A 13,928-nucleotide genomic window follows, 5' to 3' on the forward strand; every position below is an offset into this window, starting at 1 on the left:
GCAGAAGTCAATTCCAACAACATTCTGTCCACTTCATAAAGTGATACATGACACAGTGTAAGACCCAACTTCATGCACTTCTGTGTGCATAGCTGATCTGCCATAAGCTTTGTGGGTAGACAACAAAATTTTGTGAACGACTTTCAATTAGCACAATGCTGGTAAGTAGCATACATTGATTAGTATTACATGTTTGGAATGCAGATCTGTATTTTCAAAAAGCCACAACACAAATGAATCACAGAAAGACCTAATTCAAGCAGAATAAAATTTGAAACACTTTAGAAACTTATGTAACAATCCCTGTAAGTGCATCTATAAACAAGTTGTTTCAACACTTCCTGCTTGGGCTTGATCTCCTTTATGCTGCTGCTGAATGACTGCCATGCAGACTTGATGAAGTTCTGATCCTCCAATGTTGAGTGCAACACTATGTGCAGTAATGTACCTGACAGAAATAAATCCTACATTTCTGCTGTATTCCACATTGTCTTCATTTCATTGCTCTCTTTTGTTACACAGTCAGCTACAAATCAAATTTGTGCTGAGTATGAAGAAACTTACAGGACCTGGACTTCATTTGTTATAAGGAATCAAAAAAATGGAACTGGAATCACACTGGTTTTGTTATTTTGGCACTTGTGCACTGGAAACAAATGGATAGTAACAGGAGTGATACCTTGAGAACAACAAAAAGTACTTTCAAAATTCTCTCATGGACTGTTCAAAGAAACACGGAACTTCTTGGAAACACAAGCAAGATTTACTGAATGAAGATATGTTAAGGCTCTACCCATTTCTAACCCTTTCCCACTTACTTTTATGTAAACCCACAACTCAAATAGCAATTGACATGTGGAATCTGTGCTATACACTGCTAATACTTTGATTACAATTTCAGGTTACGAAATTGAAAATACTCTTGCATAATTTCATATGCAAGAAGAACTGTTTAAATGGTTCTTCTGCAATAACCATCTAGGAATCTTCAATCCACATGTGGAAAGGCATAAGATAAGAAAGGAAGAACAGATTTGCATGGAGTATATATAAAATACTTAAAAGAACTTCCACATAGTTACAGAACAGTGTATCCAAATGCTTTTCACTGCAGTGAGTCACATTAGATTACCTTTTTCTGGTTAGGTTTATACTGTTTATATTCTCCCTCAAGTAGTAATACTAAAATTTAATTTAATCTAGAGATTTTCATACAACCCATGTCCAAAACCAAAATCCTCCTCTGTAAAAAAAAAAGAAGCAATGTTGTAAGACAAGATTCACTGTTACAAATTTTTCATCAGAAGGAAGTTTGGAAGCTAGGAAAGGAAGAAATCTGAGAATAATTTGCTCACTCTAGGATTGCAAACACTACAAAATGTCCCTTTAATTTTAATTTTTTGTGTGATTAGCAAATATAAGTATTCACACAAAAAATTAGCAAATGTAAGTATTCACACAAAATATATAGGCATATGAAAAGCCTATATATTTACCTTGACCCCTAGCTCCTATATCTGTAAAAAAACAAATGTAGAATGATTTACCCCCAAAACATTTATCACAACGTTATCAGTATTTCATGCTACAAAATTATTCCACTCCATACCTGCAGGCCTGTAAGTTGAGCTGCTGACTTCCCTTTGAGGCAAAGAATGAGTGCCAGAAATGCATTTAAGTCCTCCAGAGAGAGGCTACTGACCTAAAACAGATGAAAAAACGACACATCATATGAAGGCTCTGAAGGACCCTTCTGAAGATTGAATCCTCTCGCTCAAGCACATCAAACTTGGAACAGTGACCTCACGTAAGGATGACCACCATGAATGCATCATCTAGGAAAACACACAGGGAACAAAATACTTTCTTTCACAGCTTGAATGAAGTGTATACCCCAATATTTGTGTATAGTGTATACACATGGGTTTCCACACACCAAACAAAATGCCCACCCTTCATTTATTCCCTTTCTCCACTTCCCTTAGAGTTTCTTAATAACAGGAAATTCCTCCCTCTCTGTACCATCAAGCATAGTAAAAAAAAAAAAGGAGATTAAAAAAAATATTCCTTTATAATCAATGCATAGGACAAAAACCACCTCAATGAGCCACATATATGATGACCATTAGGAATTTTAAAAAATACTTGCATATTTATCTGTAAGAAATTTCAAAAATATTTCAATTACCTATTTTAACCTACATTTCAGGATTTATCAAAACATTTTTGCTTCCTTTCAGATTTTGAGGCTATATATGGAAGCCTGCAAAACGAAAAATTAAACCCTAAAATGTTTAAGTGGGGAAATGGAAATGACAATTCTAAACTGATGTAACAGTTCACTTGCACGAGTAAAGGGGGGATGGGCACTTTTTCTGCTGGGAAAAAGTGTTTTGAGATTTTGCAGAGGCACATGACCAGCTCAGAAGAAAGACAGCACCTTAAGAGCAGCTGGCATGATCCTATGACAGTACCAGTCGAGTTCTAATTCTTTCCTTCCTCTTATAAAACACTGTATTATTATACAAGTGCACCAAGACCACACATCTGTTACAGCAGTTGAGGAGATATTGAGAGCTCCAAAGTGAGATCCATAAAGCATTACGATTCCCAATCAACTGGAACTTGAGGAAAAGTTTCTCTTGCAAAATGTGGAAATGCACTTTGTGGGTGTACAGAACACTTAAGAGGCTGCCTAAAACTCTGCATTGCCTTTCTTTTAACAGGATAAAAATCATTCAACCACTTTTCAGGATTTTTTTTTTCTTTTTTTTTTAAATCAGGTCCCACTGCTTGTCCCACTGTAAAATACTTTCCCCTCTATGATGCAGTTAAATCTTGCATAAAGCACAAGAATGTGAGGGATATCAGAAACATTTTAAGCTTTCAAAATGCTCCTTGGTATTCATTAACTCCACCTGTCTGCTAAGATCTGATAATGGCCTTACTTTACCCTGTAATTCAAGTCAAGTGTCACCTTTGTGTAGATGGCAACAAGAGAGGTTTACTAAACCTGCCCATTTTATACAATTAAGTAACAGAAAAAGTGACTTTTATCTACAAAACAACCCTTAATTCTTGCACAATTTTGTCCTAAGAAAAAGAAATCAAAGATTGCTTGCAAGTACAACAGCAAGAAATTGCCCTTTACAGAGCAGATCAGCCAAAAATACTTCTGAATGTAAAAACACTGCTTTAGAGAAATATTTTACTCAGTAATCAAGCTTGAAGAGTTATCACAATTCCACCATCAGACTTAATCCAAAACATTAGAGATTGAAAGAGAAAATTCCAAATTGTGTGGAAGCTTCTGTTTGATTTGAACTCATTCACTGCTTTGCCAGCTTTAAAGACAGACCTAATATTCTGTAATTTTTTCACTTTTTTTTCTTAATTTAGAGAATTTTTCTCCTAATTTAGAGAATATTTGAAAGGTACTCTTGAAGTAAACATTTTTCATATCAACACTTTTTTTACATAATTAAGGTTTGTTTATTGGAATTTTTTTTCTTACTTCAAAACAAATGCACCTGAAGTTTTCATTAAATATTTGCACATACATTCTGAGGAAGCCAGACACGTCGGTGAGTATGCTGGCTCCTGCAAACCCCTCATTTTTAGCTAAGATTAAATTATAAGTAATGAATTTTTTAAGATGTTTATTCTCCCTTATATGAGCTGAAAGAAGACTTCAGGCCTGATTTAAGGCAACCTACAATCTTCTCAACTTAAATAGTTTCTGAGGAAACAATTCACCTTCCTTCTCTAATAAAAATGTAGGACTAAAGTGTAAAGACAAGAGTCGGAACACAGCTAGACATTCCTTGTTTTCTCAGCTATAAAACAAATGGAAGCAATATGGCCAGCTCAAAGCATGGCTACTGACACTCCTGCCCTCATGTTTTCCTCTCAAACATCCCAAGAGAATAAACAGACAATATCAGAGAAATAACAAGAGTTTAAAATAATTCAGCGATGAAAAACATTTACTCCAAATCGATTCCCCAGTCTGGTTCCCAGAGTAGATTGTATCAGTGCAACTCCAAGGGCAGAAGAGGATCAGGAAAATGGGGCAGTTCCTGAGAAACTGGCACTGCCATGAAAAACCTTCCATCAAACTGAGCCCTTTGCATGATCACTCTGCTGTTATTTCTGTTGAAAGCAAGAGCTGTAAATCTGATTTTGTCTTTGTTTATAACAGTGGCCATTGGATAAGTTCTGAAAACCATCTTCCTGGCAAGCATTTTTTTTCTATTTTATTAATACCTTGTGATCAAGGTTCAGTAAATCCACATTTCTGTAGGTGTTCCATCCTGTTACTCCTCTTCCCAATCCCACTAAAGAAACTCTTCTCAATTAATTTAGTTATCATGCTATGAAAGGGTGCACAGATAACTCAAATAAGTGAAATAGTGATAAATGAAACTGTATTTTCATATTCTAATAAGAAAAACCCTTCAAGTGTGTTAAAAGGTAGGTACATGATATCTTGCTGACTTGAAACTGCAAGGCATGAAATTATGTTTAGTAAGTATTAGCTCAGCAAAAAATTCAATTTGTATTCTATTATACAAAAATCAAAGAAAAAAGAGAACTATATGGATCATTTGTGTAATTCCCATCTGTATTTCCTCAATATGCCACCTAACTTTGAGTAAACACATGAAGGGAAATGAAAGGAAAAGACAGGGAGTATTTGTTTTCATGTATCACACACTAGTACAAATCTGTTACTGATGAAATTGAAGTCTAAAAAAGCAAAACAAAAGAAAAAATGAAGTTCAGTTTTAAGTACAAATGAATCTGAGTTTATCAGATTAGATAAATGCATAATTTGCTCATCCTCAGAGAGGAAAATCTGCTTGCAAGATCACTATTTGAAATGTGGCAAGTACAGACAATGTATTAAATACCTAAGAGAAAAGTAAATAATGAAGCAATACTGTATTAAATCTTGTGTCCCTTTTTATTACAAGTAAGGTACTCTGCAGGCTGCCAAGTATTTGGAATTATAACAGATGTGCTACCTAATGATCCTCTATTACTCAGAATTTAATGAGAAGAGCCATATCCTCAATTCTGGCTTGAGGATTAGTAGACTAACAAGAAGGCACGAAAGAGCAGTGAGCGCTAACTAAATATTGATATTGTCTGTTTGCACAGTCTGCATAGTCACCTGAGGGAATGTCTCCTTTTGATGACACAAAGGAAACACAAAAGAAGCAACTTTAATTTGCTAACAGGTCCCAAAGTGCAGGGGAAACCCCTCAGTTTATACTCTCTCTGCTAGACTGCCCGAGGGGTTTTGTCACGGGCATGTGAGAGTTATGATTAGCTACTAAAAACCCCAAGTATTTCTTGAACAGGATGGTGCACGTTAAGTGGAGTAATTAAAAATACTGTCATGCAGTACACTATGCCTACACTAAGGATTAAGAGAAATGCCCAACACAGACTAGCAAAATCCAGTTTATTTGTCCTTCGCACTTATCAGGGGTGACAGCTGAGGAAAAAGCAACTGTCCCTCTTACCTGCATCATAAGATAGGCCAGCAAGCAGCAGAATCCTGCAACAGGTGCTTCCAGAGCCTGGAGTTCTTCCATCTCATCTTGAAGGTGAAAGCATGCCAGAAATGTACTATACCGTTGCTTCTCTACATCAGGCCCTTTGGCAAGCCACAGTGTTTTCAAATTAGGTGTTCCACCTACAAAAGAAATCCATTACTTTATTTTGGCAGCAACAAGATAAAACATGTCTACCTCATTACAATCTGAAAGGAAATGACTGCTCTGGCAGGAAAGGAAATGAACTGCTCTTGGCACTTGCCAGGACCACAGAGTCAAAAATAAAATGTATTTGACAAAACTTGCATTTGAAAAAAAAAATTAACAAAAAAAATGGCCTGTAATTTAAACAAAATTTATTGAATACAGGCATGTTTAAGCAGAGTGGACTGAATTCCACCCTTACAATAACACAGACAAACCTTGACGCAGCAAACATTTAACCTATGCAAAGGCAAAGCTTGCCCACAAGCATGTTCTTTCCCCTGGGGATGCAGAGCATTAAACGAGGCTAACTTCATAAAACAGTGATTCAGCAGAGAACAACCAGATCTGTTTTTCTCTCTCTGCTAGAGTTAACATATCAGGGGTCCCTGAAGGATGCTCACACTGTCTCCCTCATGAACACCTATGCCACTCTGTGCTGAGCAGGCATTACCACAAGGCACTGTGTGGGTTTGACTCCCCTGCAGCACGTTCTACTCTGGGAACAAAAACCAAGGCGATCTGGTAATTTTCACTTCCTAGGCTACTGTATGGAACACTGTTGCAAACACACACAAAAGAACTGTCATCAGTTATGAATAATGGATCTTTCCAGACTTTCTCTAGTATCATTCACGCTTGCCTCTAAATCCTTAATATTTACCCCATGCTGCCATCTCCCAGCTTGTGACATGTGTGGGCTAATGCAAAATTTGCTCCTCATTTAAATTACATTTAATCTGTTATCAAAATAAACAGTAATGCACGTGAAATAACAGAACAGCTAACTGGTTATGCCTGAGAATCTCAATAAAAGACAGAATCATGCCATAAAGTAGAGCTGCTTCTGTAGTTAAATAAAACGAAGTGTGAATTTTAAATGTGGACTAATTAAGCTACATTTGGTAACACCTCCTCCTTTTTTATGTGACATGCAGCAGCTGCAGACCAGTTAGGAACACTTGGTGATAATAAATGGTTAAAGTGACAAGGTGCTGAAATCTACATAGATGATGTTTATTTAGCCAGGAAAGCCCATTAACCAAATGGTCCAAATTCTTTGGAGAGGGGGAAACTAGAAGAAAAGTTAGTATTTTCTTTCTTTATCTCTCTGATGGATGTTTCCTTTACTATTTTCAAGGGTAACTCTCCTGTCAAAAGTTTTAAGCAGAAAAATAATTATATCATATAAACCGTAAGTTTCTAACCTTATTTCTACGGGAAATATATTATTAAAAAAAAAAACAAAAACAAAATACAGCTGCTTGATTTGAGGTAGAAATGCAGGTAAGAGACAACACAAAGAGTGGCAGTGAGTGGGGCAGTACAGACAGCACAGTAAGACTCACAGTACTGGTTTTGATTTTGGAAATTGCTGCCATAAGAAAAAAAAGAACGGCAGAGACTGACTTCCAGGACGAAAATCAAATATAACATGCATGAAACCAAAACAAAGCCAAGTCTTCCTACCAAGCCTAAGCAACCCTTATGTGTGAGACAATTATCTGTAAATGGGTAAACTCAAATAGTTTTGATGGTTTCTGCATACAAAGAAGCAGTTAAAAGGAAAGTTCTCTTTTGCATCCAGAGGCGTACCTAAAACCAGAAATCCTTCCTTCTTCAGAGTAACCCCATTAACTATGTCAATATTCAAGATTATAGATCTATATTGAGAGAGCACAACAAAATTTCAAGACATCTCTTCCATAAACAGTTTCTTACACTTTCAGAAACATCTGCTTGTGCCTGGGAAAAAGTGGTACTGATGAGTTATTTACTCTGGGAAAGAAAACTTGATGCAGTCTCCTTTTGGAACACACCAACAAAAGGCACTGTTTTTCTGAAGGTTTCTCCTCCTCAAGTAATAAAATTCCATGTAATACCCAAGACTAATCTCCTATATCAAATGAAAGATAAGTAAAACAAAGAAACAAATATCCTAAAGTTTAATGACTTTAGGATACCATACAGTTCCACCATACACGCAGTTCACAGCAGATCTAAGATTCATCTGCAGTAGACCCTCAAAATGTTCTCTGCTTTAGGTACATCCTCACTACATTATTTACAGTAACTAGAAAACATCTCTGAAATAGAAATCTACTTGGATAGGCAAGAGAAATATTTTATTTTCTGAACATGTCTATATATTTACTAAATTAACCTAAAAAACAACCAAAACTGAGTAACAAAAGGCAAACACACCAAAATAATTATATGTACCTAACTGAAACATCTTTATAGTAAAGACTAGTAATGACAAAATTATCTGTTGGGGTTGTAGGAACAATAATTTCCCAACAATTACACAAACATATGCAAACATAATTACTCTCAACATTCACAAAAATGTATGAAAACCATATTCAGCACTATGTGAACTGCAGTCCTCAGGAACCCCAAGAGGCAGAGGTTTAAAAAGACCTCCATGGAGGTGAGATGCTACTTGCATAAACACAAAAACAGACAACCCACAAGTTAAAGAAAAATACATGGATGAATCACTTTTTACCTTTTCCCTTTATACTCACACATGCTGCTTTCTATATGACAATTGTCATATAGAAAGCAGCATGAGAAACAACAGCACTTCAAGGGATTATATAAACATTTATTTCGTCCGTTTGAATTTCAATAACCGTTTTATGGGTATGCAATACATACAGAAGTTGTGCAATGCATTAATTCTATGACATCATTTAACTCAACACTTAAACAAAGGTGATCCTCACATTTGTATCAACTTTAAACACATCATTAATGTGTATACAGATGTAAATGTATTATAGTAAATGGTCATGTACATTTGAAGTAATGACTATTGAAGTTTTATAACACCAGTAATAGAACTTTATTACTTCTTCATTTTTACATGCTCATGTAAACACTGAGCAATAAAAATAAGTTTATAAAAATGTACTTGCTCGAAACAGTCAACAGTAACTTCCCAACAACTGTGGCAAAAATCTCAAATGCCAATTAAATCTGACTATTAAAGACAGAGAGCATTTTGAACTTAAACATATTCATGAAACATTCATGAAGGATGCAATGATTAGAGTACTGAAAGTACATCCAAACTCTGTGGTATGAAGCTGCAATACCCTATGCATTTTCAGAAATAAAACGAACAGCAGAATCTATACATTTCTAGCAAAGACTTAGGACCTTTTCTGCTACACATAAACTGCACACATATCAAATACACCTGCTATGTTCACAAGATATGCATGTGAAACAGTATTTTCCTAGATCATGGATCTCCTAACAAAATTGATTTGCTTGTGACACTTCTTATCAATATAAGTGCTGCTCTGTCAATGTGTGTAAATCATAATCATATTGATTCAATTGAAAAGAAATATTCTAGAAGGAAGAAAGAGACACAGACAATGCAAACAAGCAGAGATGCTAATTTAGAAGACTGTCAATAAAAAATATAGATAATATACTATATTTTAAATATATTTTAAATTATCATCTTACTTGTCATCCTGCCTTTAGAGTTCAATATTCTGTTTTTAAAAAAAGCTAACATTCAATCTATCACATGCAGTCTTTCCAGATGCAAGGCACTTCTGCTGTTTCATACACATACAAAAAGTTAGTAGGAATTCTGTATTTTTTTAAATCAATGAGAAATTTCAAGTATGTATCATTACGTACACTAAAGTTTAAAGTTCACAGTTTCTTTAGACTTTCTAATCTAAATCAAACTGGAAGAGTTAGGATCTTCCATATATTCTCAGCACAGCTCTAAAGTAGTTTTAATGATTAGGTTATCGGTTTTTTCACAAAAGAGCCTTCCCAAATTAATGGCACTTTTGATATTTAGACAGGTTTTTGGTAACTTTTTGGCTTTTTTTTTTAGTAACCTGATCTTGATTGACAGCCTTGAACTCTAACTTCCTAAAACAACTTTAAATTTAGCTCTAAATATGATCCCTGTCTGAAAAATGTGATGTGCTGTTGAGAACCTTATTTGGTGAATTAGAAAGTCATGCTGTGGAAAATCAAAGATGCATGAGCGAATGTAAGGCATACAAATATGGACTGCAAAAATTTTAGAAAAATATTTGTCTGCTGAAGGAATGACAACAGAGCACTAAAAATAAACACTAAAAGTCCTCCTCCCATTTTTTAATAGTCTGCTTGAACAGCCTTTCATTACTAAGTTAGTAAAGATTGTATCTGAGAAGACTGTTTTCATAAACTCCATTTATGTGGTTGCTATAAACAAACACACTTAAAATCCTGTTTATTGTCAACATGAAGGTGGGTTCTGTGTGTTGTATGTTTGCAGAGCTATAGATCCAGAGTACAAGAGATTAGGTGGATTCCTCCACAGAAAGGGAGAAAGGAAGTATACTGTCTGGGATGGAAAATTTCACAACAATAAATACAGTATATTTGCCAGACAATTTAAAATGTAACTACATAGGTACGATTTATACTTTGTTGAGTTTTGTTTCCTTGTGCTGCAGCATGTTCCTAGAGCACTGTGTGCTGAAATAAAAGTTGCACAGGTACTGATCAATTTTTACTCTGCATATTCATATTCCATTTGGAAAATTTCACAGCAATTTCATGCTATCATAAAGCAAATTAGATAATTGCTCTCCTAATATTGTGTCAGGGGTACAGGACAGTGACAGTACTGTATTTCAAATAAAAACTAATTTGTACTTTGTTTATATAACCTATTTCTTTCCAAACGGTCCTTTAGAAAGGATTTCGAAAAGGCTGATATCTAAAAAGCAACTGGTTTTCCTTTATTTCTGAATTCAAAGACTCTCATTAAATATATACGTTTCAAATATGAAGATAAATGTGTAATCTTTGGACACCTTAAAAGAAAATTTACCATAAATTTACAAAGAAGTGCTTGCACTTCTGAATTTGGATTTAGACCAGATCAGCACAAGGACTACTACAGGAGGCTCAGGATGCTGAGGGAAGATGCATTGGTAATTACTCTCCAAAAGGTGAGTAGATAGTAACCTTTCTTAACAACCTATCAATGGTATTGTATATCAATGGAACAAACACATTTCATGGGAAAGACTAGAAAAACCTCCGAGCTGCTGATCCATTTGATTACAGATGACAAAGAGAAAGAGCTGTGAGAACAAGGATGACTACAACTGCATGGACAAATGAACACTTAGAACAATATTCCCCCTGGCATAACAAAATTGTTTACTCCCCATCCTAAACTTGAACTGCATGACACAATTGTGGGTGTGTATATATACATATTCGCACACAAACCTATATATACAGTGCTCAATCTTTTCACTGAAATGCATGACACTTCCTCATAAATGTATCACATTTCTCTAAAATCTAATTTCACTAAGAGTGTTCATTGATGTGTTTTTTTACCAAAGAGAAGAAGACAAAACACACAAAATACATAAAACTTAATAGAGTAGAAACAGCTTCAGAGAAAGAGATAGCCTAATTTTTTTTTTTTTTTTTTAATTAAAAGCTGGAATTTTTCTCTGGGTTGTCAGAGATGATCTAAAAATTACTTTTTTTACATTCTCCACTATTCTCATTAACACAATCTGTCAAACAGCTTAATGGATGAGTTTTAATATGGCCCTACACACTACTTATCCTGTTCTTAGAGGAGTATTTAGAATTCCTAAGAAATTGGCTGCATTTTAGAACTGATTTTTGAATTAGCACTGAGTTCAACAAGACCCAGCAATAATTACTACAAGTGTGTAGCTCTTTAGCTCCTTTTTCCCACAGTCATCCTGGATTCTATATCAAACATATGATGGATTGTCTAACCTCATTTTAGTGAAGTGATTCTTTCAGTTTAGATTTATACATATTTTTATTCTACCTGTAACAGAAGGTCGTACAGGTTGTATCAGGTCTGGCTGCTTGAGAGGATTTCCAAAATAGACAAACCACTCTTTTACCAAAGGACAGGTTCCACCTAAAAAAGACAGAATTGGATCAGTAAGTCAAATGCAAGAATTGACACTAGTGTAACAGCTGGAATCAGCTGTGATCAGGATTCTAAAATAATAGAAAGCACTTCTTGATGACTTGTTTGCTCAGCTTTAGAAACAAACCAAGAAAAAATAGTTTTAGTATCTTTATGATTAATCATCAGAACAAATAAAGAGACTTTCAATTAGGTAATATAAACATGAGTTTGGACTGGGGAACTGCAACCAAAAATGTAAGTACAAGAGTCTGTGGAAAACATTCTCAAACAGGCTTAGGCCTTCCCACTCCAAGGCAGCTGAGGAAGCTCTGGAGGCACGTGGCATAGCTCAGGGACCTGCATGAGCTACCTCAGTCCCTCAGCACAGTCACACTGCCACATACCCAGGCAGTGCTTAATATGATTCACCTCCCAGCTTGCCCTGACATTTCCTGTATCAGGGTTTGAGCCAAAATCTTCATAGGGAGGTCTTGATGACTATTTGAAAGCTGACAGCAGTGGAGTCATCCCACCATGAGATGTACAGCTTTTACAGTTTATTGAGCATAAAGGAATTGTTTATACATAATACTTCAAGTGGCTTTCATAGTCTTCTCTAACCTCAACCCTGCTCAGCCCCTCTAAAAATGCCCCTTAAATTAAAAAAATCACTACAGGAATTGTACATCTAACAACTTGATGCTTAAAAAACCCAAAACAAACCAACCCTCAGGAAAAAAAAAATGACACATTTAAGAGTTTTTGAAATGCAAGCTATCCAATTTACAATAGTCAGCTCAAAATCATTCCAATGCAAGTCTTCGTCCAAATAAAAAAAACAACCCCCCCCCCAAAAAAAAAACCAGAACACCAAAAAACCAAACACAAAAAAAACCCACCACCCCACCAAAAAACACAGAATCAGTGTTACTATCATGGTGTTTTGCATTCCGTCCAGATATTTGCTTATGGTACCCATGTCATAGTGCCCTAAACTTCCACTCCCTATAATCCAATACACAGAATGAATTAAAGAGGTTTAGCTAGTCCTCAGCACTTGAAGTAGTGTTTTCAAATATTTTTCCCTTGTCCCTTTCCAGATTCACAGAACTGTATCTCTAATTTCTTCAAGCTCTCAACCAGTACTGAAGCCATTATTCTTAAAATTCCTGCCTTCTGTCACCAATTCTGAACTCCCTGAAATTTACTCCACAAGTATTTCCGATGCCACATTGTGAACCTTAATCAAAAACTTCCACTAGATTAAAACAAACCTTTCCAAACAAATCTTTCCCAACAGTGTCCTTTCCTTGTCCACCCAAAAAGGTTTTGTCACATTAATTTCCTGATCTCACTTGTAGCTCAATAGCTGACGATAACAGTTGGAATGAATGAACAACTAGTATGCCATGGTGCAGGGCAAAAACTCCTCAGATGTATTTCCTAGTGACAGAGGTAAGAGAAGGGGAAAAGAATACAACAAATCTGTTTTACAAACCCTCTTCCTTCCTTCCTTCCTTCCTTCCTTCCTTCCTTCCTTCCTTCCTTCCTTCCTTCCTTCCTTCCTCCCTCCCTCCGTCCCTCCAGGGACCTGCACAACAAACTCCCAATAAAGGTGAGGAACTGAAGAACAAACACATGGACTATGAGGGACAGCATTACACCTGGCTTCTGTTCAAAAATTGATGACATTAAAAACAAAATTAAAAATGCCCGCACTAGGAGGGGAAAAAAAGCCTTAAACTGTACATTCTAGTAGCTGAATAGTCTCACATCTTGATTATAAATCATTGTTCATTATAATGCTATTTCATGAACAAAAACATCCAATTAAACAACCCAAAGTCACCTTCAGAAACATTTGATGTTTTAGCATTTGGTTTTAAGATTATTGTGTAGATTACTCTGTTTTATTCAATTTATTCAGTTCACTCAGACTCCTAAATTTTAGCCTGGTTTCTTAAGGAGAGAAACCTAATACAATTAGGACATCTGTCTTATAATTAATTCCTGGATGCATTGGTCTGTTTCAACGAAGTCTGACAAAGGAGAAGTGATTTCAAATGGATTAAAGTCCTAAACATTTTGTGAAACTGGAGACTTGGCGGAAAGAGGGATCCTATTAGGGCACCAACTGAAAGAAAGGCAGGAAAGTCAACTTACCTGCTGTATCCAAACAGACTGAATGGAAATCAATACACAAACAGCTATAG

At 35.7% G+C, this 13,928-nt stretch overlaps 1 protein-coding gene across 1 annotated transcript in view; it reads right to left on the reverse strand.

The window, feature by feature from the left end:
- FAM120B (family with sequence similarity 120 member B) overlaps nucleotides 1-13,928 on the reverse strand; it is a 47,368-nt gene that overhangs the window by 23,584 nt on the left and 9,856 nt on the right. Inside the window, 3 exon segments of the mRNA XM_066315764.1 lie at nucleotides 1,610-1,702; nucleotides 5,532-5,704; nucleotides 11,626-11,721. Of these exon segments, the coding sequence (XP_066171861.1) occupies nucleotides 1,610-1,702; nucleotides 5,532-5,704; nucleotides 11,626-11,721 (362 nt within the window).

This window comes from Sylvia atricapilla, chromosome 3 (assembly GCF_009819655.1).
Source record: "Sylvia atricapilla isolate bSylAtr1 chromosome 3, bSylAtr1.pri, whole genome shotgun sequence".
NCBI classification, from domain to species: domain Eukaryota; kingdom Metazoa; phylum Chordata; class Aves; order Passeriformes; family Sylviidae; genus Sylvia; species Sylvia atricapilla.